At 37.9% G+C, this 22,315-nt stretch overlaps 1 protein-coding gene across 2 annotated transcripts; it reads right to left on the bottom strand.

Annotated features, from left to right (window-relative positions):
- Positions 1–1,080: 1,080 nt before the first annotated feature.
- LOC132606074 (ubiquitin-like domain-containing protein CIP73) lies at positions 1,081–21,841 on the bottom strand. 2 transcript variants are annotated; one of them, XM_060319403.1, is made up of 16 exons: positions 21,561–21,841; positions 16,304–16,455; positions 15,880–15,997; positions 15,716–15,787; positions 15,204–15,322; positions 15,037–15,108; positions 10,801–10,944; positions 10,547–10,616; positions 10,276–10,451; positions 4,141–4,305; positions 3,965–4,036; positions 3,761–3,893; positions 3,278–3,673; positions 2,274–2,623; positions 2,032–2,112; positions 1,081–1,359 (listed from the first exon to the last, which is right to left on the bottom strand). In XM_060319403.1, the coding sequence occupies exons 2-16, from the start codon at positions 16,430–16,432 to the stop codon at positions 1,351–1,353; spliced, it is 2,106 nt and encodes a 701-aa protein (XP_060175386.1). In that variant the 5' UTR covers positions 16,433–16,455; positions 21,561–21,841; the 3' UTR covers positions 1,081–1,350. The 2 variants fall into 2 exon arrangements, with proteins under 2 accessions (XP_060175386.1, XP_060175387.1); XM_060319404.1 differs by having other exon boundaries at positions 3,278–3,670; positions 21,561–21,833.
- Between the last annotated feature and the right edge of the window lie 474 nt (positions 21,842–22,315).

Raw genomic sequence — 22,315 nt, 5'->3', positions numbered from 1 at the left:
ACTCACAATACGACACGAAAGCACCATTGTTTCCAATCAACAACAAATTGACCACCATGAGCAATGCCACCACTAGAGTACTATAAGCACTTAATGAGTCGTCATCGGCGTGGTTTGGCAAACACCAATAACGTAGCATGAATTTGTCGTGCATGCTACCAAGTGCCCGCACTACATTCTGACATTGCCTAATGGGCGCCAATGTCAACTAGCTGCAGTCACTTCGAAGTGCCTTCGACACCTCCACCTACCTTATAAAAGTGTTATGAAAACCTTACTACTCCATTCGTTTCAATTTATGTGAACCTATTTCCTTGTTTATCCATGCCAAAAAAAATGATCTCTTTCTATATTTGAAAAGAATTTACCTTTTATACAATGATTTATAGCTACACAATATTTGTAACTCATTTAACACTACAAGTTTAAAAGTCTTCTCTTCTTTCTTAAACTCTGTGACCAGTCAAATAGGTTCACATGAATTGAAGAGGAGAAAGCATATAATATCAAATCAAATTTTGCATGCTCCAACAAACTCCTCCTGCCCCCCCCCCCCCACCCCCACCCCCCACCCACCAAAACCCCCAGCACAAACCAAAATCTTGTTTTCTTTTTCTCCTTTAGAGTCTGATGAATTATAGGGTCCTAACCTTCCCAAGTAATACGCATGTCTTATTTCTTGGCAGTCTCATAGACAGTCTAATCGCTTTGTACTTGTTCACACCTTTCTAAGGTGGTGTTGGATAGGAGAACGATTCAGAAATCTAACAAAGCAGTACTTCAATTTTTAGTTCAGTAGGAACAGCTATCAATGGACCAAGCTCCATGGAAGGATGTCAATGCATTAAAAGTGAGATTTTCATCATCCTTCCTTGAGGATAAGAATGTTTTTTAGGTGGTTGTAATGAAGGTTGTTAATAAGTTTCACAATTGACAATCTAATCCCCACTCTTTTTAAGTGGAAAGTTTAGTTATTGCACACTTGGCCTAACTAAGGTCGTTCCATTTTCAATCCTGTTTGTATCTACGTATGAGTCGGTAATATGTCAAGGAGCAGCTCCATTTTTGAAGGATCATGAATGAGAATTGCGAAGTTGCTTCAGATTTATTTCTTCTTAGCTCATTATTACCTGCATTTCCTTTTGCCATCTCGATTTACATCATCAAATGAAAGGAGTAAGGTTCATTCTATAATCTGCACAGCCAAAACAACGTTTCGATTTGTTAACAATCTAAACATCACCAAAAAAACCTCAAAGCATTGGCTGAAACCAGCAATCTTGAAATCAGTCATGCTGCACCATAAAGTGGCCCCAAAACATTTGCTCGCTGAACCAGGGAATCTAGAAGTCACTCCCCCTGCACCATTAAAGCAGATATTATATTCAAGACTGGTTGACATCCAAATCTAACATTACCTAGTAAAAGACAGTAGCAGTTAATATCAGTATCTCATAAAAGCCCATCAAACCCAAAGATGTTGCTCATATTGTGAGCTGGAAAGTCCAAGAAGTTTATAGGATAACTGATCCAATCACAGTAGAGTCGTCTAAAATCATCCGATCATAACAAGACTTTCGGATCCTACTTTAGAGGTGGCTATTCTAATGGATCCATTTCAGGCCCAACCACCTTTCCATTTTATCTTATGGAGTTTTTCTAATAAATTAATTCAGCAATTCTTTTTTCTTCTAACAATTTTCTTGACTTCTAATGAAGGATTAGTAATTAAATTAGTTGTTTTTCTATCACTGAAGACAATCAGGTGAGGACATTAACCTGAAAGAAAGCTTTTTCCTATTTCAGCGTAATGTGAGTAGCAGTCAACAAGATGATAGTCTAGTCCGTTATATATGATTCCAAAAAATCCTAAGTCAGTTCAGAACAATGACTATTATCCTTTTCTTACTCCCTCCCTGCCACTTCTCTTCCTTCCATCAACTTCTTTTTTTTTATTTTTTTTTATTTTATGAGGAATGCGTTTAGGGGCTTCTCTTTCCTGTTTGATGGGTAGGATAAAGGGGCAAATACCTTTTGACGTTTTGAACTTGGTGGCAATGGAGGATCACGGCGCCAATGTGAAGAACTTGCCTGCTCTGTGTTTTCTTGCGCCTGCAGAAAAGCAAAATGATGCTGAAATATATAGTCCATTGTGGCAAGCTTTCAATTCAATAAGTGATGGGCATTGCAAAGCTATTAAGTCTCTTTCATATCAACCATGATGTCAAATTGTCTTCACGAAGGAAAATAAGATGTCAAGAGGATATATATACCTGTGTTTGACGATCATTGATTCCATCTTCATCCATATTTGATCGGTCACTAGGTAAATTAGTAGATGATGTTCCATTGGTTTCAGAAATAATTGGCATGATATGACGTAGAATATTTGACAGGAAAACCCCTTCATCCCCTGCTGCTGCTGTCTCCTGAGAATTACTATTGTTTTCAGCTGCCGCACCATCTCCACTAGCGAAATTTGTACTTACACCGTGATCATTAACATTCTCATGATGAACATTCTCACTAGAGAATAATGACCTCAGAAGTTGGTCAACTCTACTTCGGTCCTGAGCAGAGAACTCTTCGACATTTGATACTTCACTGAATGAGCTGAAGTTACCTGAAACCATTGTCGCATATCAAATGTAGATAGTTTTTGCATTCACTTAGATACTCAAAAGGAAAATTAAAGCAATGTCAGAATAAGCAAAAAAAAAAAAAAAAATTAAGTTCTTCAGAATAAACAAATGACTGCCATAATAACCACATTGCATTATTACCTGTCTCTCTCTTAGAATTCAGAATTAAACAAAAACTCTACCAGATATGACCATAGACACCCAAACTCCTTTTTATGAAATGGAGCATACAAAGAATATTGATGCAACTGTATACGTCAAAGCCTCAGTTATTCTTATTTCCTACAAAACCTGGAACTATCCGTCACGAGAATGTTTCCTTCTAAGATGGAATATTGATACACTGGACAAGGAGGGACATCTATTGAACAATATATACCAATGACCAATGAAAGTTAATGCAAAATAAAGATTGTTTTGAGGACCAGTAATATATACAGCCACTTTATGATAACAAATGTTGGATATGTGCACACTTGTCAAGCACTAAGAGATCTACAGCAAGTCCACAAAACCTGTGAAAAGTTCAGCCATAGTTTACCTTATAATATTTAGCACCATATTCAAGGCCAAAACACTGCAAGTGCTTGATAGATAAACCAACAGGAAGTAATAATTGCAAATTTGTCAGTTACCTTCAACACTAGGGAGTCCAATGTTTTGCTGCTGCCCTGCAGAATCAGGATTAGCCTGGTCTCGAGTCTCAACACCATGTAAACTATTTTGATCAGATGCTTGAGTAGAATTCCCAGAACTGACATGTTGCACTCTAGCTAAGACTGGATAAAATATTCCCATGGGACTTCGAGCTGAATCAGAAGTTGAACGCCCAACAGAAGTGGGAACTGCAGCAACTACAGTCCTAATAGGAACTACCCGCACTGCTGACTCCCCAGCAGAAGAGCTTCTAGTGCCTCCCGTGTTCTGTTGATCAGAACTTCCACCATTAGAAGCTGTTTGAGTAGCTTGCCCTGGTTGCTGTGAACCAGTAGGCTCTCTTCGATTCGGATTTGAAGCCGTAAATGAACCTACTGGTACCGGTGAGTGAGTAACAAGGGATAAACATGCAGTCTTTGTAACTAGCAACAGCATAATAAACGCGAACAAGAAAAAATAACCTGTTCGTATTCTGATGTCAATATTCCTTGGAATGAAGCCAGAACTAGCAGATACCCCAGAAAAGCCAGTACTATTTTGTACAGTTCCAACAGGAATTGCCCCAAAGCTTGGACCCGGCTGAAAAGGTAGTGGCTACACAAACAGGTATCAATCATCCACACAATCGGCTGCATAATAAAGTATACATGTGACAAGAAAATAACCTGAACCATTATAGGATTGGGGCCAGCAGTGGACACAAAGACAGCGGGTCCGGCATTCACCACAGCATCATCCTAAGGTTGTTTACCCCTTGTCAGTACTTTTTACAGAGAAAACAACAAATACGGGATATAATCACAGAAAGGGTGATATCACCCTCTTGAAGGGGAAAACATACTGGTGTTTCGCCCATTCGCAATGTCATTGTCGTCCGACCAAGTTCAAGTAGCATAGCACCTATGTTCCGGAAAAGACCTCCTGTTCTTAAAGCATATGATTGGATTCTCATTCTCTCTGTTGGTTCTGTCACATTTGCTTGATTCTCTAGCAATGTCGACAATTGCTGCACCAAAGGGCAGAAATGAGAAACACGAAAATCAATTGGTGCACAGGACAAAAATATTGTTTTAGTGCTGAATAATACCCCTCCAACTGGAACAGTCTAAACATAAAGACAAACTCAAAAGATATTCTACACAATGCCATACTGACATTAAATATTTAGCAACACGTTCAGACGTATAGGGCTATAGAACGTTCAAATCTTGGCAGGCCAATCTGCATACCTGAAGCTCAATAGGGTGGGATGAAAAGATTATCAGCTATTAGTTCTTCCACATAAAATGACTAACTTAAAAAAGTAAACCTAGAACCAATTTTAATGCTTCTATTACAGGTATAGAAATTTCTATGATGAATTTCATTTACATATCAAACTACACCAAGTGTTCATAATGTGGTAACATGTTTTGTTTTAATAAAAGAGAAGTAAAAAGAAAAGATAACAATTTGTGCTTTAACATTAAAAATAATTTGAATGAGGTAAACAAAGTCGACATTCAAATACACCGTCCTCAAATAAAGAAAGCCATAAGGCAAACTACTGACCAAACCACATATTCGTAAGTTCCATAGAGTCCCAGATAAATTTATTATTACTGTTTTCCTTATTCCTGTATGATTGGTCAAATGTAGTACTACTACAAGCAAAAAGGAAGGTTATACTATTGCAAACTTTCAACCCAATCAAGTTGATGAAAAAAATCTCATTTTATTTCATCTGATTTTGTAATTCACATTAAAGTTTTATCAAGTTCCCTAACTTCTATGTTTTTTCTTGTCTATCATGCAGTTGAATCTAATTTGAGACCAGATGTCACGAGCTTTGATCTACGAAATAACAAGTAGAGCATACTCATTCAATTATTTACCGCTTTTCCCATCAAAACTTGCCAAATTTTTTCCGTGCATGAGTAAATAACAGTGTTTTAAAAGGCGTGGGCGTAAGGCGAGGCATTTTACATATGCCTCGGCGGAGCGTAAGCCCCAAGGCACAGGGCGTAAGCCCCGAGGCACGGGGCGTAAGCCCCATTTATTATATAAAATAAAAAATACATTAAAATTATAAAAATAATAAAAATAGAAAATGTATATATATATATATATATATATATATATATATATACACGCACACACATATAACATGCTAACATCTGCACGAACCATTAAAAAAATCTTGAAAAAGTGAATGACGTAAAGATGCATTCCACCAATAACATGAACATGATGAAACATAATTAGAGTTGTAAAAATGATACTCTTTCCTAATAATTCAAAGATAAAAATGACAGTAATATAAAGTTATTATTTTTTTGAGAAAGAAATATAAAGTTATTATTTTAAAACCTAAAACTAGATAACTAATTAATACTCATTATAATACAAATAGCCATAATAGAGTCTTCAAAATATCTAAACCAGAGCGATACCAAAAGAATTCTAAAACTAAAAACTATTTTGAAAACGATAAACTGAAGAATGCTAAAAAGATTTTGAAGAAAATAAAGCATAAAGAAGGAAAATGCAAGCGTAGAAGCAGAATTGGAGGACAAAACTCTTTGCCTTGTAGTTTGCACTTTGCATACAAAGGTCTAACGTGTATCTGTTACTCCGTAAACAACAAAGAGAGAAGATTATGAAATAGGATAAACAATTAGAATTTTTTTTTGACTTTTTTGAGATTTTTAGTTTCAGAATTTGCTATGAGCATTTGAATATTTAACTTTCTTTTTTTTAAAAAAAAAAGATTTATTAAGCAATTTGGCTCAGATTTGAAAAAGTTCTCGGTAATGAACGCCCAAAATGTTGGGGGTTACGCCTAGGCCAACGCCCGGAAGGTTGGGGCATACACCCCATAATACTTACGTCCCCGCACGTACGCCTCGGGGCATTTTTGGTACGCCTCGCCCTGAGGCTCGCCCCAAAAACACCTTTTAAAATACTGGTAAATAAAACTGCATATCCAACCACACCAAATAAATTATTAATTGAGACGCTCTACACCAATAAGTTTCTCGAACTTGTACTTCTTTACTCATTTGAGGAACACTTTCATGCACCACTGGCAGCTGCTGCAAAAAAGCTCCAGAGAAAAGGAAGCTGATGGTTTATTTTTGAGTTAATGGCTAAAACCCCCTCAACCCATCACATTTTTGCAAGTTTATTTAAACTATCGGATGTTTTTGTTACCTCGCTGAACTATAACTTTTCATGGTTAAAAACCCCTGACTCAATATTTGTTGGCACGTGTATTTCACGCTTCTAAAACACTTTTAAAATGTGCCAAGTGGCACAACATGTGTCATCTGAACTAAAAGTTAATACATAAAGCCCTCTAAATTATCACTGTTTTTTGAGTTTCATACTTAAACCATCAGATGTTTCAGCTACTCCCCTCCCCCAAACATAGGTTTTGGAGGTTAAAAAGACCCCGAAGAATATTGCCCAATCGCATACATATGGAATTATATTTTTATTTTATTTTGAATAGGTAACCATACATATGGCATTATTATTTCAACCCAAAATAAAATTGTCAAAATTAATACAAAAAATAAATAAACTAGTTAACCATAAAAACCAAATAAAAGAGCCAAAAACGAAAAATAGAAAGGGATTAGTCGTTGGTTTTTCTGTAAAGGTTGAAGAATACTGGTTTTTTTAATTATATTCTCTCTTTCTGTTAAAATTAGGATTGTCAAAAAATAGGACTTTTATGTTTGGGGGCTTTTCCTTTCAAAGCAGTGTTTTCTTGGGTTTGATGTCGGCTGCTCACAACTAAAAATATTCATTTTATCCCCAACAAAGTGTTTGGTTTTAAAGAAGATCGAATGAAATCAAGAAAAGGGTGTTGAGGAAGTTTTTCTTTCAATATTATGGGAAAAACAAAAGAAGAAAGAGATAAACTAAAGAATAAACAACAACAACAACAACCCAGTGAAATCCCATATCTTGGGGTCTGAGGAGGGTAGAATGTACGCAGACCTTACTCCTACCAAGGTAGGATGGCTGTTTCCGAGAGACCCTCGGCTCAATAGAAGCATAAAAAGGGAGTCAGATAAGGTTAAAAGATTCAAAACGATATTGCAAATGAAATAATGCAAGCTTAACAGTAAAACAGGATAATCAGGGAAATCAAAGCGATATGGAAATGCACATAACGAAAGCGGCACAGATAAAATAGAGTAATCAAAGTACAGAAAGTAGCAAATAATAACATAAATCAGAGCACAAGAAATTATAATGCGCTAATGCGCCTACTAATAAGGAAAGATAACGAGACTTATCTACTAGCCTTCTACCCTAATGTGGGTCCTCCACACCCTCCTATCTAAGGCCATGTCCTCGGTAAGCTGTAACTGCGTCATGTCCTGTCTAATCACCTCTCCCCAATATTTCTTTGGCCTACCCCTACCTCTTCTGAAACCATCCATGGCTAACCTCTCACACCTCCGCACTGGGGCATCTATGTCTCTCCTCTTCACATGCCCAAACCATCTCAGTCGCATTTCCCGCATCTTGTCTTCCACCGAGGCCACTCCCACCTTATCCCGAATAGCCTCATTTCTAATCCTGTCGCTCCTAGTGTGCCCACACATCCATCTCAACATTCTCATCTCGGCAACTTTCATCTTTTGGACGTGAGAGATCTTAACTGGCCAACACTCCGCCCCATACAACATAGCCGGTCTAACCACCACTCTGTAGAACTTGCCCTTCAGTTGTGGTGGCACCTTTTTGTCACATAGCACTCCGGAAGCTAGCCTCCATTTCATCCACCCTACCCCAATACGATGTGTGACATCATCGTCAATCTCCCCGCTGCCTTGCATGATAGACCCAAGGTACTTGAAACTACTTTTCTTTTGGATGGCCTGAGCACCAAGCCTAACTTCCACGCCAACCTCCTGAGGTGTCTCACTGAACTTACACTCTAAGTACTCTGTCTTGGTCCTACTAAGCTTAAATCCTTTAGACTCCAAGGTATGTCTCCAATCCTCCAGCTTAGCGTTAACTCCGCTACGAGTCTCATCGATCAGGACTATGTCGTCCGCGAAAAGCATACACCATGGCACCTCACCTTGAATTTGTCGCGTCAATCTATCCATCACCAAGGCAAATAAAAACGGACTAAGAGCTGATCCTTGATGCAACCCCATCACAACTGGAAAGTGCTCTGAGTCCCCTCCTACAGTCCTTACTCTAGTTTTGGCTTCCTCATACATGTCCTTGATCACCCTAATGTATGCTATAGGTACACCTTTAGCCTCCAAACATCTCCATAGGATTTCTCTGAGAACTTTATCGTAAGCCTTTTCTAGGTCGATGAATACCATATGCAAGTCCCTCTTCCTCTCCCTATACTGCTCCACCAGTCTCCTCACAAGATGAATGGCTTCTGTAGTTGAGCGTCCCGGCATAAATCCGAACTGGTTCTCTGAAATAGACACGCCTCTCCTCACCCTCATCTCCACCACTCTTTCCCACACTTTCATAGTATGGCTTAGTAGCTTGATACCTTTATAGTTTTCGCAACTCTGGAATCCCTCTTGTTTTTGTATAGAGGGATCAGTACGCTCGACCTCCATTCTTCGGGCATCGTTGTCGTCTTAAAGATGACATTAAACAACCTAGTCAGCCACTCCAAACCTGCCGAGCTCGCGCTCTTCCAAAATTCCCCAGGGATCTCGTCAGGTCCGGTCGCTCTTCCCCTGTGCATCCTACGGACAGCACCCTTAACCTCCTCGACCTTAATACTCCTACAATACCCAAAATCGTGACGCCTCCCTGTATGCTCCAAATCTCCCAACACGATGTCTCTCTCCCCTTCTTCATTCAAGAGTTTGTGAAAATATGACTGCCATCTCTGTTTAATGAGAGTCTCCTCTACCAATACTTTTCCATGCTCATCTTTAATGCACTTCACTTGATCCACATCGCGCGCCCTTCTCTCCCGCACCCTGGCTAGCCTGAACAATTTCTTATCCCCACCTTTCTCTTCTAGTTCAGCATAGAGTAAAAAAAGAGAAAAAAATAAACTAAAAACAATATTAATTTTCGGCCTAGTTAGCCGTTAAAAAAACTAACGTGACGTCATTTTTCACCTCCACAAGCCATTTAGAAAGTCATCACAAACTCTTTGTCATTTGTCCATTCGGGGGTTTTAATCTTCAAAAATTGTAGTCCGGTAACAGAAACATCCGATAGTTTAAGTATGAAACTTGTAAAATACTAATAATTTGATGGCATATAATTCTTCAAGATAAGAGTTAAGCACCCCTCATTCAATTGGGTTCAAGAATCTATCCTTTCCCTGAGGCTAAAACTCCACCTATATATATATAATATACTAACATATATATAAGATAACCGAGAAATTCGTGAGGACCAGTGGCACACATCCGAAACTCGATGGATAATGGGGCCACCCTTCTACCCGTCCCTACTTATACCAGGATTTTCTCTGCAACAGGGTTCGAACCCATGACATACACCTAACCACACATCACGTGTTGATCTCTTACCATCAGGAAACAAAGCATAGTTTAAGTATGAAACTTGCAATAACGTGATAATATAGGGGGTAACTCTTTATTTTTAGATAAAGAAGAAAATAGATAGCATATAATTCTTCAAGATAAGAGTTAAGCACCCCTCACTCAGTTGGGTTCAAGAATCTATCCTTTCAAAACTCAACCTATATATATAATATATGTACATAATAAGATAACCGAGAAATTCGTGAGGGTCAGTGGCACACATCCGAAACTCGATGGATAATGGTCCCACCCTTCTACCCTTCCCTACTTAACTACCAGGATTTCCTCTGCAACAGGGTTCGGACCTATGACATACACCTAACCACACATCACGTGTTGATCTCTTACCTCGGACCAAAGCCCTGGAGTGGAAAGAAAAAACTCTGCCAGATATTAGCCGGTTTAAATAGAACTACTAAAAGTTCAAGCCATACCGACAAACACTCCGCAACTTGTTCCATGAATAATTGTCTCGTCAAAATGATCACTTCCACCAATGATGCAGGTGTCGGAAATACTCTCTGACCGGTTGAACGGGCGATAGCATCTAAATTTGTTCTATCTGCTACATGTGCACCAGCAGCTTGTGTAGTCTCACTTTGTCCACTAACTGCCAACACCAAATTTCAGCTAATAAGAATAGCTCTTACCCTTCCCTCCTCCTGTGGGAGGCAAGTTGATGTAAAAGGAGAAAGGGACTTTTACCATTGGCTCTGAACTCTACCGTTAAATGGCTCAAGTACTGGGTCAAGGTTGTAAGAGAATCAGGAATAACCTGCAAGAACAAAACAAATACATAATGTGGAAAGCAGAGGAAATGAAGTACAAAAACATATGAACAATGTTCTACCAACAAAAAGATGCATGAGACGGTCAACATGTTGCATATATGTTGAATGAATAGTGTTGCACAAACGTGAAGGATAATTTAAAGTCAAAATAATTGAAGCAAAATTTACCGGTGCTTGCAGAGCTTCCAGTGGGACATCCGTTGGACGTGCAGAAGCACTAGTAGTGAAACTGGATTGATCCCTTGTATCAGCTTGCTCAGTCTGTGATCTACTAGAACCTCTCATATTTCCCAGACTAGCCGGACCAAAACCCTGTAAAGAATACAGCATGCATGTTTACAAAGTTACAAATGATTATACCACGCCTCAGACTGAAACTCCTCCACCCCCACATATGGGATGTGTTTCGTTAACGTTAAGATCAGGATAAAAGACCGTAATGGAATAACTATTATGCCTTGGTGCCAAAGAAGTAGGGATTGGCTATATAGATCCTCTTTAACCATGTTCCCAGTTAAATTCATTTTGGGCCAATAGTTTATAAAATAAAAAGTACTCGAACTTCTCTATATTTCTTACACAAGAATATCTAATAGGGACAAACTCTTAGAAAGCATAGGACCTAAAGTAAACGTACTAACATGACTAAAATAAATTCCCCACTACTTGGTATCGCCTATACAAATCTTTTTCTCCCATTGTGTCCCATCTTTGTAAGCCAGCATTCACTCAAAGAGATTGTTCGTTTTCGAGACCACTTCTTTCCATGTGATTTAAGTCTACCTCGTCCTTTTTTAATACCCACTCACCATAATTTCACACCTATTGACCGATGCATCAAAAGGTCAACATAGAACACGACCAAACCATCTCAAGCGACCATAATGGAACAACACGTAGGATTAATTAATGGTAGAAAACATTTGATAAGCTGAAGACACTAGCCATATAGATGTCATTTGTATTCACTATTATATTACAATTAGCCCTAACATTGAACTCCACTTTTCATGATCTATATTAGTACGTTCACTTACCTCTTAACTATTTCTAAAGAGATCTCAACCCAAATTAGTATATTCCTCCTATTAGATAGTTAATGCATATATATTTATACTTAGTTAGAAAATATGTATTATGTACAATGTAAAGTATTGGATATAAATAAGGCTAAGCGTAAGACAAATGTCTTTACAATCTTATTAATAATATTTTCCCATATATTTATGTCTCACATGGTATCAGAGTTTACTTAGAAACATCCGAGACATAAAAGACAATCCCCATGCCTTCCTTTCCGGTGACTTTTCAGTTTTTTTTTTTTTGGTGTCACCTCTTTTTCAGTGAGTGTTGTGCGAAAACCAACACCACCACGAGCTACGGGACCCTCCAGCGACCATAACCCAATTAATCCCTTGACATCCAAAGCTCCATGCGCTAGTAACAGCCAGCGGCAACATCCAACCCTTATCTTTGGTTCTTAGACTCGTCGACCCTATCTATGTCTATGTTTCTATTATGGTGCAAGAACACGCTCATGCTTCAGCAGTAGAGAGAATTTTGAATTGCAAGGTACCATTACGAGCTCAATATGTACGAGTATTATTCCGTGAAATAACTCGAATTTCAAAGCCTTATGATTTCGACCTGACCCATCCCATTTCCATCAATTTCCAACCACCTGATTTCATATCCAGCACATACAAGAACACTAGATTTTCCAGATTGTCCTACCAGGTCAGAGTGCTTGAAAATATTTACTAACTGCTTGCTTAGAACTCTCTTCAATCCAATCTGACTTATTGCTTTTGGTTCAAAGAATACGGGAGACAGAAATTCAAGTCTTATGATTACTTCGGAACCCTTAATTGGATGTTCAAACTATTTGGCATGGGCTTGCTGTGTTGAGTTGTTGTGCGAGCTTCAGGGTGTCCAAGATCACTTAATCCAAAGGGCTATTGAGGTTAATGAGAAAGAAGGAAGGTGCTCAATTATGTACTCACTAATGGAAATCTATTGATTAAGAAGAAATGTCTTTATTTTGTCCATTCCAGACATGTTCAGTTTGGGAAAAGGCTCGAACTTTATACATTGTCAATTTACATGAATGCCAACAACCATTCTAATGGGCTACTCGGAACACATAAAACACAAATACTCTAAGCAAGTCTGTCAACATATATTTAGCACGACATAAATTCATGGAAATAAGTGAGTTAAGCTACCATAACTTTCCTTCTAAATTATGGAAAGCACGAATATCTCCCGTTGCAGCCCTTAAAGAATTACAGCAGTTAACTCCCTTAATATTAAGTTCTATTTAATTATAAGATCAATCTTATCCATCAGACCAACATTACCCTGGAAAAAGTTGAAAACAATAAGAAGGCGTAGTTGGCACTTGAAAATAAAAGAAACTCCAGACATTTACTTGAAATTTCAGTTGAAATTGACTTATCCTTTTCTAATATTTAATCTTTAGTTAAGGTAAAATAAAAGAATATGTAATTGACAGGATGTTCTTATCGATGGATTGGATGTTTGGAGATGGCGAGAGAGCCGAGTTGGCTTATTCACTGTTAAATCATTTTACGAAAGTTTATTAAGGAGAGATGAATGTATTTTCCCTCATCGTGCTATTTGGGTTCCCAGGGTTCCGAGGAAGGTGTGTTTCTTTGCGTGGTTGGCGGCAAGGGGTGTGATATTGACAGCAGAAAACCTGAGAAAGAAGATCAACTATGTTAGTTGGTGTTTCCTGTGCAAGAGTTCGGGCGAAGATGTGGATCATCTCTTGTTGCATTGTCAAGTGGCTAACCGACTATGGAGAGTGGTTCTTAATTGGTTTGGGGTGCGATGAGTGATGCCGAGAACAGTGAAGGAGGCACTGCATAGTTGAGGTTACAGAAGGGGGAAGAGGAGTCCTAGTTGGAAGGTTGCCCCGCTAGCACTGTTGTGGGCTATTTGGAAAGAGAGAAATAGGAGAGCGTTCGAAGGGGTGGAACTAGATATTGTAAAGCTGCAAAATAGTCTCTCTTTTTTTCTAGTTTGCTTTTGGTGTAGCCATGAGACCCCTGTTTGTGTAGAAGATTGGGTCTCCTTTTTTGAGTATTTGATGTAGGTTCTCTCTTTTTGGTATACAGCTTGTATACACGGTCTTCTTCCCCCAATTGTTAATAAAATTATTACCTTATCAAAAAAAGTTAAGGTAAATTAGCACATGAAACTTGTGACAACTAGTGTGGGTGATGGAGGAAGAAACTATTAAAATAATAGTTGAAAAGTTAATTTGATTGAGAAACATCACATTAAAGATAAAAGTATGAACATATCCATGTATTAAAGTTATTAATTTAGTGTTATCAAGCGCGAAAAGCGCAAAAAAGCTCTAAGGTCTATTGGGACTTCGAGCGCGCAGCACAGATAAAGCGTGGGCTTCAATGAAAAAGGCACAAATGAGGAAAAAAATATAAACATATATGGTTAGTCCAAGACTAATGAGTACAAGCATGAATAACAAATATATGGAAAAAGAAATTGAAAAAAAAAATAACAATGAAGTAAAATATTAACTGAAGCGCCTTGATGACGACACTGAAGCGCACATTAAGCGAGGCGAAGTGCTCAACATGTTTTGAGCCTCGCTTCAGGGCCTAAGCGCGCCTTTGACAACATTGATTAAAGTTGGAATATATACAAAATTTAATTTTACTCTCGGGCTGTGAAAGTTGTACAGAACAATATATTAGTGGAATGGTTTCAAATGGAAATAGTGTTGTACAAATCGAGATAAAGGGAATATTATATAAAGGTAATTCTCTATAACAACTTAAAATCAGAGCAAGATGTATCTGTTGTGAGGTCAAAGCTTGTCTATTTTTCTTCTTTACTTTTATCAGAATTCTCCTCCTAGATTACACGCATGTTCCAGATACTAGAATTTGGATCTCAAAAAAATTGCCAAGGTTTTATTGACTTTCATGTACCACAAAATAGCAGTGTTTTCCCATTAAACTGCACTGGTGCACCCAAATCTCATGTTCTCCTTTCTTTAATGTGCTCATCATCTTCATTAATTTAATAATCCATAATACTAATTCTCAGCTCTACATATGAACTGTGAATTCCAATATTCCTCTAATGTATCCACAGTAATCACATATGATGTTAAGTCAAATTATGTATTGGACAGATCACTTATAGGAATTCTTGAGTCAGACCACTCTCATAATGTGCATGAAATGAATGTGGATACACATCTCTGCATACCACAGACCTCGGAGGGGGACAGATCCAGTGACATACTATCCATGAGATAATTGTAAAACCACCTTCTTCAATCATCCACAGAAAAGGGAAAAGGCCAAACATCAGCATAGGATCACGAGTGAAGCCTTTGATACTTACATTGAGATCAATCCCATCATTGCCACTGCCAGCGCTTGAAATTCCAAAAGATCCAAGCACAGCTGTTACAATCTTAAAATATGAAACAGAAAAAATGAGTTTCTCTCCTAAAATGTGACAGCAAATTGTTAACATCATGAAAAGGAGGAAAGAATGATAATGCCTACGCGATTCAGATCAGGGAAAATTCCATCTCCATGTTCAGACGAGCTGTAGGTTCCAACTACTACACCAGGACTCACTCGGTTTCCTTGACTGTACCCAGCACTTGATGCAGAAGCAGTCGCTGCAATGTTAAACTTGATGGTTATAAAGAACTCACGACATGACAAGAATCCATATAAAGTTTCAAAACATGACAGAATCCATATAAAGCATTCATCATGGTATCGTCTTGTTTACTTTTTCTGGTACCGTCCAACTTCGACCCAAAGGACTTCAAAAAATCGGACGGCCAAGATTTCTCTGAGCTCATTCATTTTGCTTTTACTGTTTTACATCCATTAATAATCAAGTTTCCCAAGCTTTCTAACTTCCAAAGTTGAAGAATTATAAGATAAATCAAGACAACAAGAATGAAGTCTGACATAATGGAAGTTCATATGACTCTTTCTGGAGATATAGCTCTTCGTGTCTATTTTCAAATGGAATTCAATAGTTTGTTCAAAGCATAACAAACCTTGGGGATCAGGAGTACTCTCTGAGGAAGGTTGCCTCACAACCAGATGCAAAGTGTGACCGTCTTCCACATCTATTTGCGAATCCGTGAAGGAACTCAAGCTCCTAAATTGTATATTAGGTGCATGCTATGTTCCTAAAACATCATGAGAGTCAAAAGGATACGGTACGCAGAAAGCAGCTGGTCATCCTTCAACACTTTTCCACGGCATATAAGCCGTTGTTGTTCTGTCAAGACCCCAGTAACTGTGGCAATTTGTTCCTTCAATGCAGGAACCGGCATCTGTATTGGAATTGGCAAAAGGTATTAGAATGAGTGTCTCAGAATATTCTAAAAGTGAAACAGATGATACTACAGTCAACTTTTAAATTTTATATTCAATAGCACTGTCCAGTTTCCAACAAGAATGCACATTTGCAACTCTCAAAGATACTGAAAATTGGTGCATATGGAGCCACATTTACTTGAAGAACTATATAGAGAAATTACAAATAGAACTGCCCTTTAATGTTTTATTTCTTCCCCTGTTTGATAGGTAGCATAGCCCTTTTTCTTAAGGAACTGAACATAAAACCAAAAGATGTTTACACATTTATCCACTCGCAATGTATATGTCCGTGAGTCCAACGTCTTTATCTTTATCTCAACTGTGGTCTCAGGACATTCAGCATCACCACTTCCACAAATCTTCACATCTTCAGCACCGTTGCCAACCATCTTCTCCAGGTTTCTTTTGACCCCTGATGCACATATACAATCAAATTACAAACAAATGTGAAAATAAGGTGAAAAATCTGCAGTAGATAAAAATACAGAAGAACTATATGTGACAGTTATACTGCAAAAAAAGACAAGAGTTTGCACTAATTATCCATTAAATCGATCCATGTCAAGGCGTGTAGAACCCTATTTCATTGTAAACTAGAAGAAGGAAGGGAAAGTGAAGAAATTGTCTCTTCCATTTTTTGGTTTGTTAAATGAGGTATGGAAAGAAAAATAGAAGAGAAAAGTCCTCTTTCATTGCGTCCCACCTTATCTTTTACTATTTTGGCAAAGAAACTGGAAAAAGTTTGTGAATTAAGCAGCTGCATGGAGCAAAAAATTCCCTATTGGGTTGTTTGAAGGAAATTTGATATAGCAATCGCAAAATCCAATCATCTATGGCGGTTAGCCTCAAAACTCACTATCCAGAGACAAAATCCGGCCAGATCTGAGCTACAGAGGGGGTCATCGGATTCTGGCATTTTGTCAGTGATGTGGCAGTGACAGAGCGGAGAAGAAAGGAGATGGGGCGGGTTGTGGTGGTGTTGAAGGTTTTAGGTCTGTCACCAGATTTAATTTGGAAAAAGAATGTCACAGAGGCGCCACGTATGAAAAATTAAGATGGGACATGGGGATTTAAACGAGTAGGGTAAATATGGCCTATTTCAGAGTACAGGGGGCAAATAGGACGCTAAAGTTGGATGGCAAGGGCAAATATGTTGAAAAGGTATAACAAAGCGTACATATAGCTTATTTGTGAGAGTACAAGAGCAAATCTAACCCTTTTATCTAGATTCTTTATATATTCTTCCCAGTTCAAGCAAATTTCATTCCAACACTGGTAGTAAGTAACTTCCCAGTAGAACTGCAGTTTCCTTAAAACTCATGGTTATCCCTACCCAATCTCAATGTAAGTGTAACCAAAACATTTAAGTCTTAATCCCAATCAATTGGTATCACTATAAAAGATCAATTGCTTCTATTGTGTTACAATCAAACCCCTCATTCTGAGTATTAACGTTCAAACTAATTTTTTGAGACTTTCTGCAAGTTGATTTTACCATTTCGGACTTGTTGGGGTGGTTCAGTTTGAGACCCAAGAGCTCGGCCGCTCAGGTGACGTATTGGACCATTTGGACCAAAACTGCAGATTCAGATTTTTACTCCCGTACTAGGAGCGGGAAAAAACTATTTTGGAACAGTAGCTTTCCCGGATACCAGGTATTTTGAGACTTCAACCTCTAAATGAGATTTTCCTAGAAAAGCATGTTTAAGTAAAGTCAAGTGACTACTATAAGTGCGGGGTGACTATGTATACAAGGAGATGAATGTATACATATACACCGAGTGTATATTCGAGTTATGAAAATTGCTAATATGTATGCATTGTGTATTATCTAATACACACCTATGATATGAGTTTATATGCATTCTCGTGTGTTTCGTTTAGATATAAAGAGATTATAATTTATATGTCAAGTGGAGAAGTTAAGGCAGAAAATGTTGACTTTTTGGATGGGAAAAGGCAATCTGAGGAGGGCATGCAAAAAGGGGAAGCCAAATTAGTGGTGTATAGGAGAAGAAATAGGGGTATGGTATGGGAATGGGAAGGGAGGTGCAATGGGGTATGAGAAGGGGCGGGGGGTGTATAAGTGGTGCATGGGAGAAGGAATACGACCATCTGATCTAGACCAACTTCCCTGGTTTCTTCCTCTAATTCTTTTGGAATTTAAATTCCTTCCTCGTGTTTTTAGGCTAATTGTCCATGAACATGTGTTTTGACGAGTGGCAAAATCCCTAGTATATTGTTGGCAGTTTCTTTTAGGCATCTTTTTTGATCATACGTTGGTGAGAAATTTCATATTGCTCTTTGCCTTTGGACAACTCAACTCTTAAATTTAAGTTTAAAAGCCCTTTTTAAGGATTCAAGACTTTATACAAGTCAATATAACCATTTGGCACTTATTTGAGGGGATGGACGGAGCAGATCTTATATTTTTCTTTGGTTCAACGACAGTGCTCGGCGATCGCGGAGCACTGTGTTGCTATCACGGAGGGTAAGGGACTTGGTCAACACGATTGCGAGGGGAAGGGTCGCGTTCACACAGGAGACCCGTGATACCGCTCTTTGCTACCGCGAGACCTCTCGTCGTAATCGCATAGGACTTGGCAGTGATACAAAAGCTGATTTTCGAATTTTTATTTCATTCTAACACATCTTTTTGGGATTTTAAGCTTGGCCAGGTGCAATTTCTGGGGAGAAATGCATCATTTGAGTTGGGCTAAGTAATATAAACTCAATTTAGTTATATATCATGACTACCCATTAGATTTTGCAAGTGTGAAATTGAGGGACTTTACTCGAAGTTCAAGAATGTGTATTTTGAGGTTTTGAAGGTTGATTTGAACTCGAACTCAATTCTAAGCATAGATTTGGAATCCTTAGTTAATGGACAACCCGATTATGAAATTTAACTCAAGATTTGACAATAGGTCTCACGGTAGACTTTTTGAGGATAGACTTTGTTGACTTTGACCTAGACCACGTATTAAATTATAGGAATTGATTCCTTAGCTTCGTTTGACGTTGTTGAATATTCTTTTGGCCAAATTTGAGCTGTTTGGACATGTTTGGGCGCAGAAAGGCAGTCGTGAGAGGTTAAAGCTCACTTGATTCGAGGTAAGTTAATAATTTGACCTCAATAGGGAAATTTTCCCAAACCTTATGTGTTGTACGGACTTTGTAATATGGGAAATAGCGTATATATCATGTGACAAGCATATATGCGACTATCGGATATTGGAAGGGGTTTACTTGAATTGCTTAAATGTGGCGGGGCTTCCCATAGAAGTGTTTTGATGAGTTGAGCATAATATTTATGCCTTGTTGATGAATTTGGGCTGGTTATAGACTAGAAAAGCATGACTTACCTCTGTATCTGTTGAAATTCATCACTAAAAGCATGACTTCTCATTGTCATAACTCATATGTCCAGACTGGAATGACTCGGTTAACTGCCACTCTCTTAGTAGTTGAAGGGATTTTGCATGAAGGAAATAGAAAGTGAAGTCACTGGAAAATCTTTTTTTTTTTGGTTTAAATAACTGAATCTTTAGCTCCCATTTAAGATTGAAGTGAAGAAGAAATTATACCCATGGTAACACAAATAACAAACTTAACTTTTGCTCAACTCAGCTGCTCTACGTTTTTTCATACAGATCACAATTAACAACTGCCCGGACTTTATTACATTGACAGTTGACCAATACAAAACAACCTTCAACCTCAACGTATGACTTGCATCGATTCAACTAAACCCAACTTCCCTACACGGGCCTGACGCAAACACGAATGCCATTAATATGAAGTAAGAAACTAAAAAACCAAAACCTTAAAGAGCGTAAACTCCTTGTCACCAAAGTATTAACACCACATAAAAATATGAACCCTCAAGAAACTCAAATTCCAAAAGCTAATTCAATTCTTCATTATCAATTCATCATGTTCTAGCCCAGATCAGATCACACATAAACATCAGTCAGGAAAAGGGGGATTAGAGAAATGCATAACAGATGATTTTTTTTTATAAGCAAATAATAGATGATTAAGCCGAGCAAAAGAGAGGAGACACAAATGGACCTTAGGAATATATTCCATGGAGTAATCTTTCTATAGGTTACCATAATAATCAGTATATCAGTGATCATACTATAATTTCTTAATCAAACATAATCAGATGTGTTTATCTACGTGTTGTGATATTCAAGATGGTAGGAAACATAGACTATAGAACAATCTTCATCGGAGATATGAGTACTTAAATACCGATGACTCATACTTGCTACCACCAGGAGAATTAAATGGTTAGACATCATATGAACTGAATAACATCAGTGCGTACTCTACAGCACGGAAAAGGTTCCAGATAGCAAGGATGCTAACACCTTTTCTTTCATCAAGTTCAATTTCCTAATGACATTGATCTCCAACCTTCTTTCAAGTTGAAGAGTAGATAATGAACAGCAAAGAAAAAGTCTACCAATCACCACCAATAGAAGAATACGAATGCACCAATAGAAACAAGATTGAATATCAATGAGCACCCTAAGCTTCAGACAACTTGGTGAAGAAGAGGTAACTTGACCTAACATTGTCACTCCATTCCAACATGAACTCATCAAGGATCATTCTAATTAATGAATCCAATGAAAACCAAATGAATCCACTGAAAAACTTAGAGCTCGGGCGACTGAAACTTTTCTTTCTTTCGGCACATAAGCACTCCATGATTTTCCACCTTGTTTGTCGTTTAATCAAAATTTCTCATTCAAGATTCATTTTCAACCACAAAATTTTCCCACCTAAGACCAAGATAGCTTTTTCTTGGTCGTCTTGTACCTAAATTACAATACCCCTTTTCTTTCTTCGCTTGTTATTCTTCATTTTTCAGTTTTCACTCCGGATGGAGCAGAATGACTATAGATAATTCATATAGCCGACCCAATTTAGTTTGCAATTGAGGATAAGTAATGTTGTTTTTGTTTGGCAATAACCAAAGAGGATAACAAATTGAATACATTGCTCTGTCCATAGAAAGTGTCAAATGAACAGTGAAATCCTACAAAGATCTTATTGTTTAATTGGTTATTCCGAAACTCATCGCCAAGTGGCCATGAACTCAACCAACGAAAACGTCTTGCATTCTCTAAGGGAGAAAAACAATCTTACTCCAAGAAGTTCATTCTCTCGGAAACAGCCTCTCTACCTCCTCGAGGTAGGGGTAAGGTCTGCGTACATTCTACCCTCCCAGACCCCACTTGTTGTTGTTACTCTAAGAAGTTCATTAGGCTAAAAAATCATGAATTACCAAATGTCTAAATAGGAGTCAAATTCTCAGACCCTAAACAGTAGAAGCAACTCCTAGACATAGAAAGCAACAGAGAAAATTCTAACCTTCCCCAAAACTAGAAAAGCTTTTACGACTTTCTTGGTTTGATCAATCAAAAACAATAATCAGTAACCCTAAAGACGAAGGAGATATCATAGGAAAGATCAAAAGTAGCTGATTTAATAGAAACAAACCGGAAAGAGAGGTCGATCGAAAGCGTTTGTATCTACTGAGCGGACAGCAAAGAGAGGATGTCAAGCTGATGTCTCTCTCTCTCTCTCTACAGCGATAGTAAGTTGTTGTTGTTGCCGCTATATATGAGATTTGCCAGTGCGATTCTTGCCGTCAGATGCCAATACTTTGCCTGCTTGTTTACTCCCTTTGGATGGTCATTTTGGAGGTATCTATACTCTGTCCGCCCCTTAATTTGACTATTAACATAGTTTAAGGAATAAAAAAATTGAATAAATTTTCAACTTATTAAAAGTAGATAGATATATTCTTTTTGGAGACCAAACGGAAGAAGACTCTTTGATTGAAACAAAGGGATTAATTAGCAAAAGAACAGCAATTTCTTTGTTTTAGGAAATAGGAAAAAAAACTAGAATGAGTAGAAAATAGAGGGATGGGAAATGAAAGAAAAATGAATTTCACTTGATTTGATTTGACTATTAAACATGAAGGAAAAGACCAGTCTCACAAATTACCTTTTTCTAGCTTTATGTATCAACGATTGAATTTACTCTGAGTCGATAATGGAATAATCCTTCGAGAGGTGTGCTCGGACTAGCCTAATATAGGGTGTGCCCTCACGAACATCTATATCAGTTTAAATCATTTCTCACATATTGTGAAGCAACGAAATAGAAAACTTAAAAAATTTAGAGTGAGAATTCCATCAAGTCGAAGGTTAAACTCCAACATTCAAAGTTAGTAAGGTTTAGAAATA

This window comes from Lycium barbarum, chromosome 8, assembly GCF_019175385.1.
Source record: "Lycium barbarum isolate Lr01 chromosome 8, ASM1917538v2, whole genome shotgun sequence".
Classification (NCBI taxonomy): Eukaryota; Viridiplantae; Streptophyta; class Magnoliopsida; order Solanales; family Solanaceae; genus Lycium; species Lycium barbarum.
Note: the sequence above shows the minus strand (reverse complement) of the source record. Positions and strands in the feature narration are given on the sequence as shown.